The 16,170-nt window shown below is 39.2% G+C and overlaps 1 protein-coding gene across 1 annotated transcript in view; it reads right to left on the bottom strand.

The window, feature by feature from the left end:
* The window catches only part of LOC137332373 (PDZ and LIM domain protein 4-like), a 92,723-nt gene that overhangs the window by 53,787 nt on the left and 22,766 nt on the right, over positions 1–16,170 (bottom strand). Inside the window, exon 2 of the mRNA XM_067996145.1 lies at positions 10,622–10,773. Within this exon, the coding sequence (XP_067852246.1) occupies positions 10,622–10,773 (152 nt within the window). The remainder of the gene's footprint in view (positions 1–10,621; positions 10,774–16,170) is intronic.

Raw genomic sequence — 16,170 nt, 5'->3', positions numbered from 1 at the left:
TAATACTCATTAAATCAATCAATCAATAGGCTCCCAAATTTTATCTACAAGTGCATTGTCAAAATAGAATTAATTTTTGCTTTTGTTTAGACCGGTTTGCTGAAACGGTTATCTAAATGGGCCGTAGTGTAACTACTTGCAAATTCGCTGCTTTTATATCAGTAGTTTATAGAAAGCTCGTTTCTTGACAAACTAGCCCAAAAACTTTAGGGTACAAGTTGCAGCCTTCATGTATTTACAATTCTTTAAATAAGTGGATAAAACTAATACTCTTGCCTCGGAGTCAGAAGTTTGTGGGTTCAACCCCCACTTGAGCATATAATCTAGGCTGGCACTTCTGTGCAGTACTGCGGGAGTGCTGCACTGTCAGAGGTGCCATCTTTGATGATTTTTGATTTTTTTTTTTGTCTTTTAAATGTATGTTTTAAAAACACAAAAAAGTGATTTCACGCAGGTCTGAAGTGCAACAGACTGAAGCCGCTTAGACAAAGGCTTTAGGTGAGCAAGTTTGTGGAAAAGTCACGGTTCACAGTCTATTTCAAATTGAGAAAAATTAGTCAATTGTCTCATTCCAGGCCCATTTAGGATGGTTCACATTCATTTTGAGAATACCAGATGGCTTCTTCAAACACAGATCCTACAAAAAGATGTTAACTGGTTTTACAGATAAACCCGCTGGTGAATTACTGAGTGGGGGGGAAAATTTAGAGGGGCAGCCCTCCCACTTGCTGGGAACACAGAAAAAAACAAAAGGAACACAGGAGCAGCCAGCCAGCCATCTAGGTCTGGGGAAGAAGCCTGGCCTAATGAGGGGAAACTCACTCATTTCTAGCCTCGAACCCAGTCAGAAGCAGTAACCTGATCAGGAAAGTTAAGCAAGACCACGAATACAGATAATGGGGTAAACTGTAACCCCCTAGAACGGGTGGGTTGGGAAGGTAAAAATTGTAAAAGTGTAAAATCTGACCCCAACTCGTCTCCTTCTGGTTTTAACAGAGGCGATTCGGGGGGCTAGTGACCAACCCACTCTCAGGGGACGGGTCAGGCAGTAAAATCTTTTAAGGAGGCTGCGTACCTCTATTTTAACAGTATTTTCATTTTTAACTCCTGGGGGGCTGGGATTCCCTGGCCTTCTGCTTCATGCCATGTAAGAGGAGGAGAGAAGGCCCGGATCGACAGGTAAGTGCCTTTACTGCACTGCTTGTGGACCCGGAGGAGCAGGAGTGTTTCCTCCAGGCCTAACAAGCCTACTTGTCGTGATCCCATACACGTGATCGACTGCATACCCCCCACCCCACGATCACTGCCCATGCCCCCCCCACGATCTCTGATGCCCCACAAATGACACCACCCCGCCCCCCCCCTCCTCCACCACCAATGACCAGCCCCAAGCCTCCAATGTCAGACTTACCCACTGGCATCTACTCCCTGGCTGCTTTCCTGTCTGACAGACAGCCAGCCAGCCAGCCAATCTGGCTGGCTCGCAGGAAACCTATAGAAAAAATTTGAAAGACGTCCTTATGTCAAAATTATAAGGACGTCCGGAAATCCCCTCACCCCCGCTGTCCCGAGTAAATATCGGGCCCAACCGGCATAACTAATGTTTTTCTTGTTCTCAAGGTGAGATTTGATTACATCAGTTATTCTGTATGCTCTATTAATGTCTATAAAATAAACAGCTCAAATGATTTGTATTTGGCCTCATCTCACCAAGTATGTGTCTTCTTTTAGAAGCACATCTGCAATAGAAGCACATCTGCAATAGAAACAATATCCAGTTCAGACCACAAGAGGATCCTATTGCTACATCCAGGTGACGCCATCATATAATTGGATATTGGGCCTTATGGTCACACTCCTGTATGATGGTTTCACTATGTAAGGCAGACCTGGAATATGTAACAGCCCTTTTACAGCTCCAAATATAGAAAATAAATCCTACTTTTTTCTCAAGTTGAGTTAACTGCAATACAAGAAACAATTTTAAAAAATGAATATGGATTAAAGGGAAATTCAAACAATGAATGAAAACCAAAAATGTTATGAAACCATGTCAGTAAATCACCATGCACCATGGGTATGTTTGCATGCTCTTTCATATTTGAAGTTCCTATAAATCTGATGGTGCTATACTGACATAATATTGCCTATACATGTACTGTTATGAGCCTTGAGGCTCATTCACCAATGTAAATATGTAATCGTACCAAAAGGTAATACAGTTGAGGAAGTCAAATCGCAATGGAAACCTTTTCCAGTCATCAAAGAAAGGACCAACTAACCCCATTAAGAACTGCATGCCCTCAATGGTCAATTTGTTGTTGAAAATGTAATTACAATTTTCAGTCAGCGGCTTTCTCATTTTTAGAAGAAGTGTGGTTTAATTAAAAGCTGTAGATATTTGAGGTAGAAACAGAAGGAAAAAAAAAAGTATAATTCGTCTAACTAGCAGCTGAAGCCATACATGTAGACTAGAACTTCACTTACATTATTTAAGTGACCTCACAAGCATACTACACTTGGGTAATATTGTTCCATACAACTAACAAAAACAGCCATTTGTATAGCACCTTTAACGTAGCAAAACATCTCTAGGGACTTAATGTACAATTCTGAGCCAAAGAAAGAGATATTGGGAGAGGTGACCAAAAGGGTAGTCAAGCAGATGGGTTTTAAAGGAGGGTCTGAAAACAAGAGAGATATGGAGAGCCACAGCGGTTTAGGAAAATAATTTCAGAGCAGGGGTCTAAGCAGCTGAAGGCACGATGGTGAAAGGGGGTGGGGGGGGGGGTGGGGAAGAGCAAATAGGGATCATAGAATATAAAAGGGTTTTTTTGGGGGGGGGTGGGTAAAGGCCATGGAGAGACTTCAAAACAAGGATTAAGTACTTTAAATTTGAAGTACTGGGGGACCTGGAGAATGTAGGTGAGCAAGGACAAGGGCGATGGGCTGCAGAGTTTTGGGTGAGCTGAAGCTTACAGGGTGGAGAATGGGATGATGTCCAGGGGAGTATTTGAATAGTTGAGTCTCAGGTGGCATGGATGAAAATTTCAGCAACAGATGGGCTGAAGTAGCAACGGATGGAGACAATGTTATGAAAATGGACGTATGTAGTCTTTGTGATGGAGAGAATATAATGTCAGAAGCTCATTAATATAACCATCATACAGTAAGGCTATTTGCATTTGAGAGCAAGATGCATGCACATTTGCTAAGTTTACATGCTCCAAAAATTCTATTAACTGAATAATATGCAAACCACAAGCATTTTTCCACTTTAAATTTTTTTATTACATTAGTTTAATCAAATGCATTCCAGCCAGAATAATTTTACCAGTTGATTCGAGAGATTAAAAAGGAGTCTCACCATTGGTATCCCTTTTAAAAAGCTGTTCCAGAGAATTCTAATTAAATGCAACATTCTTTCATTCACGATGATGTCAAAAAATTGCTTAAACAGTGAGTGCCAATGAAGTCACTAGAGAAACCGGTTTGGAGGAGTTACTAAATTCAACAATGCAAAGAAAATCCATAAATTATAATCATCAACCCAGAGTGATTCAGGCATTGTGCAGTTTCAATTGCCACATTTAATTCTTGTTTAGAACTGATGTCAGTTGTTCCGAGGCAGCTCCAGGAAAGAGGTCATTAACTGTTAAAATTTTAAGTACAAAAAAGTTATGTGGCATGAAGCCTTTCCTCTCACATGTTACTAGTCACAAAAGCAATATATGGTGCCTCAATTTGTGTCAAGCTTTTGTGTCCCTTGTTCAATCCAATCTTCAACTAGATCACCGACAAATGGTGGTCTTGCTAGGGTTGCCAACCTTCCTGGATTGTCCAGAAGTCTCCCAGGCATGGCAGCTAGCAACCCAATAGAAGAGCAGAACTTCTTGCCTGTGTGCCTCAAAACAGACTCAAGAGGGGAGAAAACCAGAGAAATATTGCAACAAAGACAGTACAATCCAGCCGATAGCCAGGAGGGTGAGAAAAATCCTACATACACGGGGTGGGGGAGCATGAATTTTAAGCTGAAAAGTTAACATTTGGCCCTGCACATTCCAAATTTCCCCTCAATTTAAAATTACCCAAGTCCTTTAAAGGGGATTCGGCCAGAAAGATCACATGAGGGCAATTGATTAACAGGAATGGAGAGGGGCCAGGCCAGGATAATGAATAAAGGCAAAGGGCAGCAGCACTGAGTGGTGATGGAAAATGCAGGTGATGAGGGAAACAGGAAATGGGAAGGTAAAGGATTTGGAAGAGTGGAAGGTTCTCTTGGTAGAGAAAAAAAGTTCAGCAGTAACCCAAAAACAGCTCAGGAAATGGGTTACCCAGACTTGTTCTGATTTAATCATTTTGTTGCAATTCATCTCACTGAAATCTTTGTATTCGACTGTTGGCTAGGGGCTGCAGAAGGTAACCTGAGACATCAGCTACACAGGCAGGAACGACTTTTGAACTGAAGTAACCTGGGTTCAGTCCTGGCCTCAGCTGGCTGGAACCGGTTTGAATTAACCAAGTTTTGTAAAAGACAAAATGGAAATGTGATAAGACACAAGTCCTTATTTAGAAAAGGAGTAATGAGGTAATGCTACCTAAGTCCTTGGGACAGAGCCAATGAGGAGAAGACCCAGGCAAAAGCGAGAAAGCCTAAACCAACGAAAGAGAGAGACAGCACAGCCTGAAGAGGTAAGATTCGGAATAAGAATGAAGGATCTGGGGCATGGAGCCAGAGCGAAGACTCCGGAGACCAACCATCGCAGAAGTGGAAGACCCTACATCAGGGACGTAGAGACGACGTCGCGAGAGAGAGAGAGAGAGAGAGAGAGAGAGAGAGAACAGAACGCCTGGCCAGCATCAGCTCTCCTTTTCGGGTATTATCCTTTATATTCTGTGACCACTCGGAGTGTCAAGAGAAACCTAGTGGGTGTGCGTTTAGATCTTAGTTTGGGTATAAGACTGTATAACCTGGTGTAAACTGCATGCCTATATCTAACCAGACATATAAGCTATATGTATATGATCTAACGGCGTGAATAAAGTGAATTGAGAGTTAAGAGAGAATGGACTCTCCTCCTCTGTGTACTAAGCCAGTAACCGTAACCGGTGACCTCTGGTCAACACGACAAAACAAAAAGACTGAAATATTTTATTCAACCCTTGGTGATACTGAGACACTCAACTAAAGTAAATGCAATGACATTTGCAAACAGTGGGCAAATATCACATGATCAGATGTCATGTGATTGATGGCCACATGATCAAACCTCCAGGAATACATCCAAAGTTGGCAATCTTAGGTCATGCACTATTTTTGCTTCCCATAACCACCCATATAACTGCCACCAGTCCACTTTTTGTACCTAATTTCAAAAGACATTTCAGCTTTTGCCAATTGAAAGAAAGAAAGGAAAAAAAATCCTGCATTTATATAGCACCTTTCATGTCCTCAGGATGTCTCAAAGCACTTCACAGCCAATAAATTGCTTTTTGAAATGCAGTCACTGTCACGTAGGCAAGTGGCAGCTAAATTGTGCTTAGCAAAGTCCTACAAGCAGCAAATAAAATAAATGATCAGTGAACCTGTTTTGGTGGGTTGCGGGATAAATGTTGGCCAGGACACCTCCCTGTTTTACCATGGGATCTTTTACATCTATCTGGAATTAAATATTCCAGATTATAAGGTTGTTAGAAAGGATAGGGAAACTGGAAGAGGAAGAAGAGGAAGGATAGCCTGAATGAATAAGAATTAGGAGCAGGAGTAGGCCATACAGCCCCTCGAGCCTGCTTCACCATTCAATAAGATAATGGCTGATCTTCGACCTCAACTCCACTTTCCCGCCTGATCTCCATATCCCTGGATTTCCTTAGAGTCCAAAAAAATTGATTAAATATACTATTACAACATGGGTTGAATGGCCTCCTCCTGTGCTGTATCTACTATGATACTATGAACATTAGTAAGATAGGATGTAGGTAAGGGAAAGCATAGGATATAGGTAAGGGAAAGACTCTATGGTTAGAATTGAGGAATAAGAGGGGACTTAAAAACTGTAATGGGAGTTGTCTATAGGCCTCCTGAGAACAGCAATGAAGTGGCACAATGTATTAATTGAGATTAGAGAGGCTTGTAGAAAAAAGTTTTTTTTTAAAAATGTGAGACTTTAATTTTCATTTAGATTGGGAAGAGCAGGGTAGCTAAGGTAGCGAATGAATGCATTCAAGAGAGTTTTCTGGAGCAATATGTTCTAGAACCAAGAAGGCAGGCCATATTAGATTTATTAATGAGTAATGAGCCACACTTCATTAATAATCTAACAGTAAGGGAACATTTATCTAACAGTGATCATAATATGTTCAAATTCAATGTTAGATTTGAAAAGGAGAAGGTTAATACAGTTACCAAGATTCTAGATTTTGGCAAGGCTAACTTTAACGGGATGAGGCAGATACTGACGACAGCAAACTGGTCAATACTGTTATTGGATAAAACGACAGATGAACAGTGGGAAGTGTTCAAAAAAGAATTTAGCTTAATACAGGACCAGTATATACCCCTAAAGGGCAAGAGCTCTACTTACCAAATAAAACAGCCTTGGTCGACAAAAGAGATGAGAGAAAACAAAACTAAAAGGAAAGAGCATACAAAATTGCAAAAAAGTGTAAATCCAGGGAATTGGGAGAGATATAAAGAACAGCAAAGGAAGACAAAAAAAGGGACTATGAAAAGGAATTTGCAAGGGATATCAAGATTAACAAAGTTTTTACAATTATATTAGAAGAAAAGGGATAGTCAAGGGTAAAGTGGGCTCTTCAAAAACAGATACGGGTAATATTGCAAATGAAATTAAGGAAATGGCAGACTTGTTGAATGATTACTTTGTGTCAGTCTTCACAGTAGAGGAAGAGGACAATGTACCTGACATTCCAGGGAAGCTAATAATGCAACAGGGACCGGAACACACTAAAGTTAACTTAAGCAAGAAAACAGTATTAGAAAAAAAATGGCACTAAAGATTGACAAATCCCCAGGGCCTGATGGTTTCCACCCCAAGGTTTTAAATGAAGCAGGTGGGGAAATTGCAGATGCTTTAGCCATAATCTTCCAAAGCTATCTCGATTCAGGAATTGTCTCTTTAAATTGGAAAATTTCAAATGTAACTCCATTATTTAAGAAAGGTAAGTTAGAAACCAGGTGTGGAAATGCATAGAGATACCTGACCATATTAACTCTCTCTAATACACCTAACTCATGAATGTAGAAATGCATGATGGATATTTGACCATATTAACTGACCAGCTAATTCAATTTAAAGCTCACATAATAGTTTCTCACGAAAACACATAGAAGCACAATTGTGCAATTACTTTGAGCTTTCTCATGCTGATAGCTGTCTGACTAACAGAAATGAATGACCATATAGCCTTGAGACTAGCTACAGACTTACGGATAATAAAAACAGTTTCTTGAGGGAAAAAGCACTTTCCCAGGCCTGCGTCCAAAATATTGAGTCAGCCATGGGAACCAGAGGGTGGGTTCCCTATTTTGATTGACTAACTACCTGAGCCAATAAAGAATGTACGTGTACGCCCATATTCTATGACAGGTGGGCGTTGTTACTGAACTGTATAAACGTGAGCTGTTTCTTGAACTCAGCAAAGATGTAGCCTCAACCATTGTTTTGAGGTACTCTTCCACTTGTACAAGTTTCTTAATAAATTCTCGCTTGTCTTATTCTTGTTTGGGCGTTAATATTACTTATTCTATACAAAGCATTAAGTTTAAGTTTTTGACACTGGAAATTATAGATATGTTAGTTTAACATCTGTTGTAGGGAAGTTATTGGAATCTATAATTAAGGACAGAGTGACTGAGCATTTAGAGAAATAGCCGACAGGGATTTGTAAAGAGTAGGTTATGTCTAACGAACCTAATTGATTTTTTTGAGAAGTAGTAGACCGGGAATGTATATGGATGCAGTTTATATGGACTTCCAGAAGGCATTTGATAAGGTTCCACATAAGAGACTGTTAGCTAAAATTAAAGCTCATGGAGCTAAAGGTGAATGTTTGACCTGGTTAGGAGATTGGTTAGATGGTAGAAGACAGAAAGTAGGGATAATGGATATGTACTCAAATTGGAAGGAAGTGACTAGTGGTGTCCCACAATTGCTGGGGCTTCAACTTTTCACTATATTTATTAATGACTCAGGTAATACAGTAGAGAGCCATATATCAGAGTTTGCCAATGACACAAAAATTGGTGGCATTGTAAGTAGTGTGGACAGGAGCATAAAATTACAAGACGACATTGATAGATTGAGTGAGTGGGCAAAACTGTTTTCAAATCTATCTACCACAGTTAAGTGTGAGGTCATCTATTTTGGACCAAAAAAGGATAGATCTGAGTATTTTTTTAAAATGGTAAAAGTCAAGGAACAGCGGAGGCCCAAAGAGATTTAGGGGTCTATGTACACAGATCAATAAAACGTAGTAAGCAGGTATAAAAAAAAATCAAAAAGGCTAATGGAATGTTAGCATTTATATGTAGAGGGCTAGAATATAAGAGGAGGAAATTTTGCTACAGCTATATAAAGCCCTGGTTAGGCCACATCTGGAATACTGTGTACAGTTCTGGGCACTGCACTGTAGAAAGGATATATTGACCTTGCAAAGAGTGCAGTGCCAGAATGTTACCAGGGCCCCAAGGGTTAGACTATGAGGAGAGATTACATAAACTAGGCTTGTATTCTCTGGAATATAGAAGGTTAAGGGGTGATTTGATTGAAATTTTTAGAATTTTGAAAGGAATTGATAGGGTAGATAAAGGCTCAAGGGGTTGAATGGCCTACTCTTGTCCCTATGTTCTCTCAACACTACACTAATGTTTCAATCTAGATTATGCTCTCAAGTCCTGCGGTAGGGCTTGAATCCAGAATCTTCTGACTCAGAGTTGCATGTGATAGTAACTGAGCCAGAGTGACACTTATAAGCTTGACAATTAAAAAAAAAATTTGTCCATGCCATCAATCATCCCCAAAAGTATGCAAATGAACAGTGCAACAGCTCACATCAATCCACAAATGCCAATAATGCTGCATTGGGAGGTTGAACGTAATAATAGTGTTGGTGCTACTCAACATTCTTTGTTGTCACCTGCCCTAAAATTACCACATTTAATGATAGATAAGGGTATTCATGCTTGTTTGGTTTGTAATGAATTGTAAAAGCAAAAGAAAATACATTAATCACTGCTAGGCTAAATAAATGGGGCAAATAAAAACAAACATTCTTCTAATGCAAGTGCAGAATGTCATGAGGCATAGTATCCCGATGCTACAGAACCGGTAGTTGGCTGACATCAGCTTTTCATGATTATCTTGTGCTTGTCACATGATAATGTTATCCTATATCATTGCTTTGTAGTCGCTTCACCTAGTACAGCTACAAGTCACTTAAGTGACTTGAAAACAGATACCAGTCCCAAACTAACCACCAATTTAGATTACCCATTGTGCTCTCAAAAGTCTGAATCAATTCATTTTAATACCAGATCAAAACAGTTTTGGCTACAACATAGTGCTTACTGCACATAGCTCAATAAAACAATCATGTCATTATAAAGTTATTAATTTATTAAGATTATTGATGCACTTTGCAAAATATACCACTGAACAGCAATAGTGGCAATAAAAATTTTTCTTTATTTCTTTCAATGGGATTAAAAGTTCCCGATAACAAGCCATTGCTTTTGATGACCAAGAAGCTACAATTGTTTGAGTGAGAAATCAAAATGCATTTTCCAATGAACAAACTCATGCTATTTATTTTAATAGCACTGTTGTACAATGAATACGGAGAGAAAAGCCAAGAATAGGGGCTGTTGGGACCAGGGAGGGGTAAAAAGGGAGAAAGCGCGAGACCTTGTTGAACACTGGAGGTGGGCAAGAGCAGAAAGGGAGATACACCCCGTTGTAGAGGATGGAGAGAGAGAGAGAGAGAATCTAAGAGAGAAAGGTGATTCCTTCTGTTAGAAAGTCATTAATTAACCATATTTGTGACACTTAACTTCTTCAAAACAGGTGCAAGTCTTTGCACACAAACAAAAATGGATTGCAAACACTCCAATAGGCTAATAAGAGTGATTGATTGACAGACTGGGCAGTGTGAATGTGTGCGCATGCATCCATGTGCACTGTTTGCTCTCCTTTCATATCATCTTCAAATGTTCCAGGCCCACATCTTCCTCTTAATGCAAGCTCTCAATGCTCCAGGTCCCCCACCCTCCTTTCTTGATTGCAAGCCATCAATTTAGCTAAGCTTTGTGGGATTCTCTCCAGTGCCAAGAGGTTCTCACTGTAGTACAGTAATTAGACATTACACAACATTGCAGGTGGGGCAGAACCAGCACTTTGCACAAATAGCCACAGAAAAGTAGTGGAGAACATTTTTTGGAGGGGGGGGGGGTCGCTAAAACTAGTGCGGTTGGCAAATTCAGCATCAAGGGCTGCAAAAATGGATTGTCTTTTTAATTTTGACATATTTTAAGAACCCAATTTCCCCCTCCCCATGAGAACATTATTTAAGGTGAACCTGTATTTGGACTACACTTACTGACCTGTTAATAGCAAGCGTGAGCTGGTCTGTACAGGCCTTGATCTTGTTTTGAGCATCCAGATGGGTCATATTCTCTGTACTGTCTTCATTGATAGCCACAATGACATCACCAGGGCAAAGATTAGCTGAGGATGCCTTACTCCCAGGGGTAACCTTTAACAAAAAGATGCCCAAAGGTTAGAAGTTGCGATTTCATTAAATCCAACACAAATCATTCATGATTCTAAAAAGAGTTCAATATCTAATTGTTGGGAGTTGGTGGGGGGGGGGGGGGGGTAGTGTAAGAACCTTCAATTGCCACATACCACACACAAACCAGCAGGAAGAACTGTTGTCCCACTGCAATGACTCTAGCTTTCTAATAAATTACTTTTTAGTAGACTGACCATCTGCTGACTAAAAATAGATTTTCAAATTCATTCATAGAATACAAAATTCAAATAATTACAACTCAGCATGTCATAAGAACACATTCGAATTGAGAGCAGTGGGAGGTTGTAAAATAAAGTACCTTCAGCTTGGGGTTAAGTAGAGACAAAAATTTAAACAAAAAGTGTTGCAATGAACAGCACCACTAGGTGATTATTTTTTTTAAAAAAGAAAAAAAATTATCTGATCTAGACTGTAATGTGAATGCAACATTAAAGATTTGGGATTACTCACTCAAATCATTTTAAAGGTATTAATGAAACAATGAATACTAAACAGCAGTTAGGAAAATCCCATTTAACTAGTTTGATTACAAGTCAGTTTGGGGAAGAGTAAGTGTTTAGTAAAGCTCTAAAATTATGTCTCCATCACTGTGGTACAAGGCCTCACACAGAGATCAATCCAACTGCCTAGTGCGAATCACCAATACTGTACTAAAGGAGATTAAACAGAAACAGTGCATTTCACAAGAAACCCTTGCATTTCATACAATTAAAATATTTAAAGACTATTTAAAAGATTAATGATTTTCTAAAATTCTATTTTCAAACCTCTTTTGCCTCCTCTCTATTTTAATTTCCTCCCCAAGGGCTGTTTGCATTCCCACGTGACAAACTCTTCTTCGATTTATTGCAAGGGTAGATACTCAAACGTTTGGGGAGCTGCTACTCACCCAAGAGAACGATCTGAAATAGTCGACAGAATTGTTTGAATAAACCCAAAAATGTAATTTAGTTCTTTTCAGCTTACCTTATTTCCAAGTTAAAAATTGGGACTCTGAATTCAATTCTAAAGAAAGTCTAGAAATAAAAAGCTGACGTCAGTAAAAGCTGTCTGATTGTCGCAAAAACCTAACTGCTTCACTAATGTCCTTTAGGGATGGAAACCTGCTGTCCTTACCCAGTCTGGCCCACCAGTGACTCCAGTCCCACACCAACATGATTTACTTTTAACTACCCTCTGAAGTAGCCTAGCAAGCCACTCAATATTATCAAAACCACTTAGGGATGGGCGATAAGTGCTGGCCTTGCCGGTGATACCCACATTCCGAGAATGATTAGAAAAATATCATCTTCATCCAGATTACAAATAAAAGTGCATACCCAGAATATGAAGAAGTCCAAACTGTGCAAAGTGATTTTTAGTTATGATAATGGGAAAAAAAAAATCCACATACAAATCAAGATTTTCCTTTCTATAAGCAAGTTACAATAAAGTGGCTTTAATAAAGCAAAATCTCCCAAGGTGCTTCACAAATAGAAATCAGACCCGATCAGTAGCAGGAAAATTAGGTAAGATTGCTTCAAGTGTTTTTTTAAGGAGGTAGGTTTAAGGAGGCTTTTGAAGATGGAGAGATGTAGCAAAGCAGAAGGGTTTAGGTAGAGAATTCTAAGCGTGAGAGTGACAGTGGGCAAAAACCTTTGCCACTGGGTAGAGTCTGGGGGGGTGGGGAGTCAGATTGCACCATAAACCAGAAAAAAAATGAGCCTATACTCTCTGGAGTTTAGAAGAATGAGAGGATCTCATTGAAACGTAGAAAATTCTTAGAGGGCTTGACAGGGTAGATGCTGAGAGGCTGTTTCCCATGGCTGAACAGTCTAGAACTAGGGGTCATAGTCTCGAGATAAGGGGTCGGCCATTTAGGACTGAGATGAGGAAAAATTTCTTCAGTTGTGAATCTTTGGAATTCTCTACCCCAGAGGGCTGTGGATGCTCAGTCGTTGAGTATATTCAAGACTGAGATCAATGGCTATTTGGGCACTAAGGGAATCAAGAGATATGGAGATAGGGCAGGAAAGTGGAGTTGAGGTAGAAGATCAGCCATGATCTTATTGAATGGTGGAGCAGGCTCGAGGGGCCGTATGGCCTACTTCTGTTCTTGAGTTGATAAAGCAGATGGTGTGAGTATGGACATAGGGCTGGAGGAGGCTGCAGAGGTAAGTTGGAGTAAGACCAGAGAGTGATTTGTAGATGAATGAGGATTTTGAAGTTGAAGTTGGTGTACTAAAGGACAGGGAGCCGATGGAACTCAGCAAGGACAGGGCTGATAGGCAAGCAGGACTTGGATGTGAGATACGATTCTGGTAAAGTTCTGTAGGACAACCACAAGATGACAAAGAACCTCAAGACACGAAAATCTAATCACTTCTGAACTCCCTTGATGATAAGCCCTTGGTTTATAAAAAAAGGTATTGCTTGCTTGTTTTGCTTTATGCATGTTTGTGTGAATTGTTAAATCATTAACTAATTACATTGCGAACCATCAAGTGTATAACGGGTAGAGTAAGCATATGTATTGATTGATTTTGCTTCATGCTTGTGTGCGCTTTTGAAATCATTAAATAATCACTTTGATTAACAAAAATACCATGAAAGGATGACTTTCTTTGATTGAACTATTGACCAAGTCCACGAACCATTGGGAAAGCAGGTTTTCCCTACAGTTCTCGATGGAATTTACTTGGGATGGATTTCAGGAGACCAGTGTGGAGGATGTTAGAAAAAGTGTGGAGGTATTAAAAGGCATGAATGAGTGTTTCAGCAGCAGTGGAGGTGAGGTAGGGCTGGAGATGGGAAATAAAAATTAAATACTGGCTAGCCATACAAAACCATCCAAAAGAGAGTTATAAAATCAAATAATTGCAGAATAGTGTTTAAAACTTTGGTTCTGATATATTACAGAATTAAGATTAAAATTTTTAATCCAATCACCAGTTATTAATACAAAAAACAACTCACTCCCTTCATAACCAACATTTAGAAAAGATACCCTTTGTCTTGCATATTGCTCCACAGAATCCAGAACTAAAAATTGAAAAATCTAAACACACATGTATTTCATATCATCTTTTTTCCTCAAACTATTCTCTGTAATATGTCAGTGTAAAAATAATAAAAACCAGATAATTGCAAAACATGGCAGTAGCTGAAGACCCCAACCACTGAAGTCAGTCAATGAACTTTTATTGTTCTACCTGGAGATGTAGGCATGGCTGTAGTTAAATCCCAAAGATCAAATGACTATACAAACATTATGTGAGCACATCCTCCTGATAGCATTCACAATTTTGTTTAAATGATCCCAGCCAAGTTATTGTACATAAGGGGAGCAGTTAAAACACAGTTTAGAAGGCATTTGGTAACTAGCCAACACAATGTTCTCTGCTGTCCTTTTCTTTAGAGGGATAGAGAAGCATGAATGGGTGTTTTTAAACTTCCAGATCAGTGCTATGGAGTCTTTATTTAAAAAAAAAGACACCAACTACCGAAAACTTAAAAAATTTGAATGTAAAGCAGCTGTACTCGCTTTATTCCAATGAAATATGGTTGCAGGACTGAGAAACTAAACAGCTGCCTCCTAGCATATAAAAAAAATCAATCCAAAAAAGGCCAATTTTTTGCTAAGATTCTGGAAATGTCTTGGAGTTATAAACTGATCATTCTTTATCAAAATAAGATCAACATAGTAATAACAATAATTTCCCTGTGGAGTTTCAAGTTGGATATTTGATGCACAATTCTTTCCACCCTTCCGCTCTCCATGACATTAAAAAACATACTTGTACAAGCTTTGGGATTTGAAATGCTGTGTCATTTTTGCTTGTCTTATTATAATCTTGAAGTTTTAAAAAAAGATTTAAAAATACTTCAAGGACTAAAAGTATCAAATTTAGCTGGAAATTTCCAAAAAGTGACAGCCGAGATACAACTAAAGGAGCTTAGGCCTGTAGTTATTCTGCCAAAGAAGGGAGCAGCACTATAGAGGAGGAAAAAAAAGTCACTTGATCATACCCGTGCAAGCACAAAAACAAATACTGTCACCACGTGTAGTTCAGAGGGTAGGTTAGAAGGGTCTGCACAGAGATGTGATAGTTATCGATTTATAACATATATGTACATTAAGTGCTATACACTGCTAACAGATTCTTTAAGTACATATTTTTCTGGAAAATGTATTGGTTTTACTAAAGTTTTAACAGATACGATAATGGTAATGAGCCACAGCTCCAACACACCCAATACTCATCAGTACTCAAGTTCATATTGAGTACTCAATTCAGAACAACACATAAAAGTTTCACATTGGGATAATGGAATTTTTTTTTTCAGTAGCCAAATTCCAAAGATATTGGCAAAAAATGAGCAATGCTGCACTATACCAAAGCTAATTTAGGTTTTCTGTAATGTCTCCAAGTTTCTACAATTTTTAATTAAATGAGCTAACTCTTCCAACATTGATGGCTATAAGGCATGTCTATCCCACCAACATTTTGAAATTTCACCATCTTCAGTTCAAAATATAACCACAATCTGAGCCAAGTTTATGACCTGCAATTAGGTAGATGTCAAGGTTGTTACGGCCATTTCCTTTAGAAAAGGGGTAGCATACAGAGGGACAAAATATGAATTTAACTTAAAAAATTTAAGGAGTTTTCAGCATATGGGCTACAGAAACAACAAAATATTAAAGAGAAATCTATGGTCAAACCACATCCTTATGGCGGATACTTTGAGCCTGCTTATAAAAGAAAAAGTCTACGGTTTTCCAGTTCGGTGCATTTTTCTGTCCCACTCACATATTTCCCATCCTCCCCTTCCTGAAAGTGTCAACTTCTTCCCCAGGTGCCAGATATTCCCTTGTACCCGACGTGTTGGCTCAACTAATAGTTCATTGGTTTCAACGGTCATCTTTGGAATGCCATGTTGCCTACAGAACAAGAAAACATTTCAAACCTGCATTGTCAGTTACTTTAATGCACACTGAAATCCTCATATGCTACTATCTTGTATAACCAATATAACCAATGCAACACACGTCCTTTCGGTGTCAGCCTTGGTTCAGTGGTAGCACTTTTACTTCGGAGTCAGATCACATGTTCAAGCTCCACTCCAGAGACTTGGCCACATAATCTAGGCGGACACTAAAGAGTAGTACTGAGGGAGTGCTACACTGCCTGAAGTGCCATCTTTCGGATGAGATATTGAATCGAGGCCCTCTGTCTTCTCCAGTGTATATAAAATGATCCCATGGCACTATTCATTGAAGAGCAGGGGAGTTATATCAGCATCCTCACCATTATTTATCCCTCAATCATCATCATAAACAGATTACCCGGTCAT

This window comes from Heptranchias perlo, chromosome 14, assembly GCF_035084215.1.
Source record: "Heptranchias perlo isolate sHepPer1 chromosome 14, sHepPer1.hap1, whole genome shotgun sequence".
NCBI lineage: Eukaryota > Metazoa > Chordata > Chondrichthyes > Hexanchiformes > Hexanchidae > Heptranchias > Heptranchias perlo.
The sequence above is the reverse complement of the archived record's forward strand: the minus strand, read 5'-3'. Positions and strand labels throughout refer to the sequence as shown.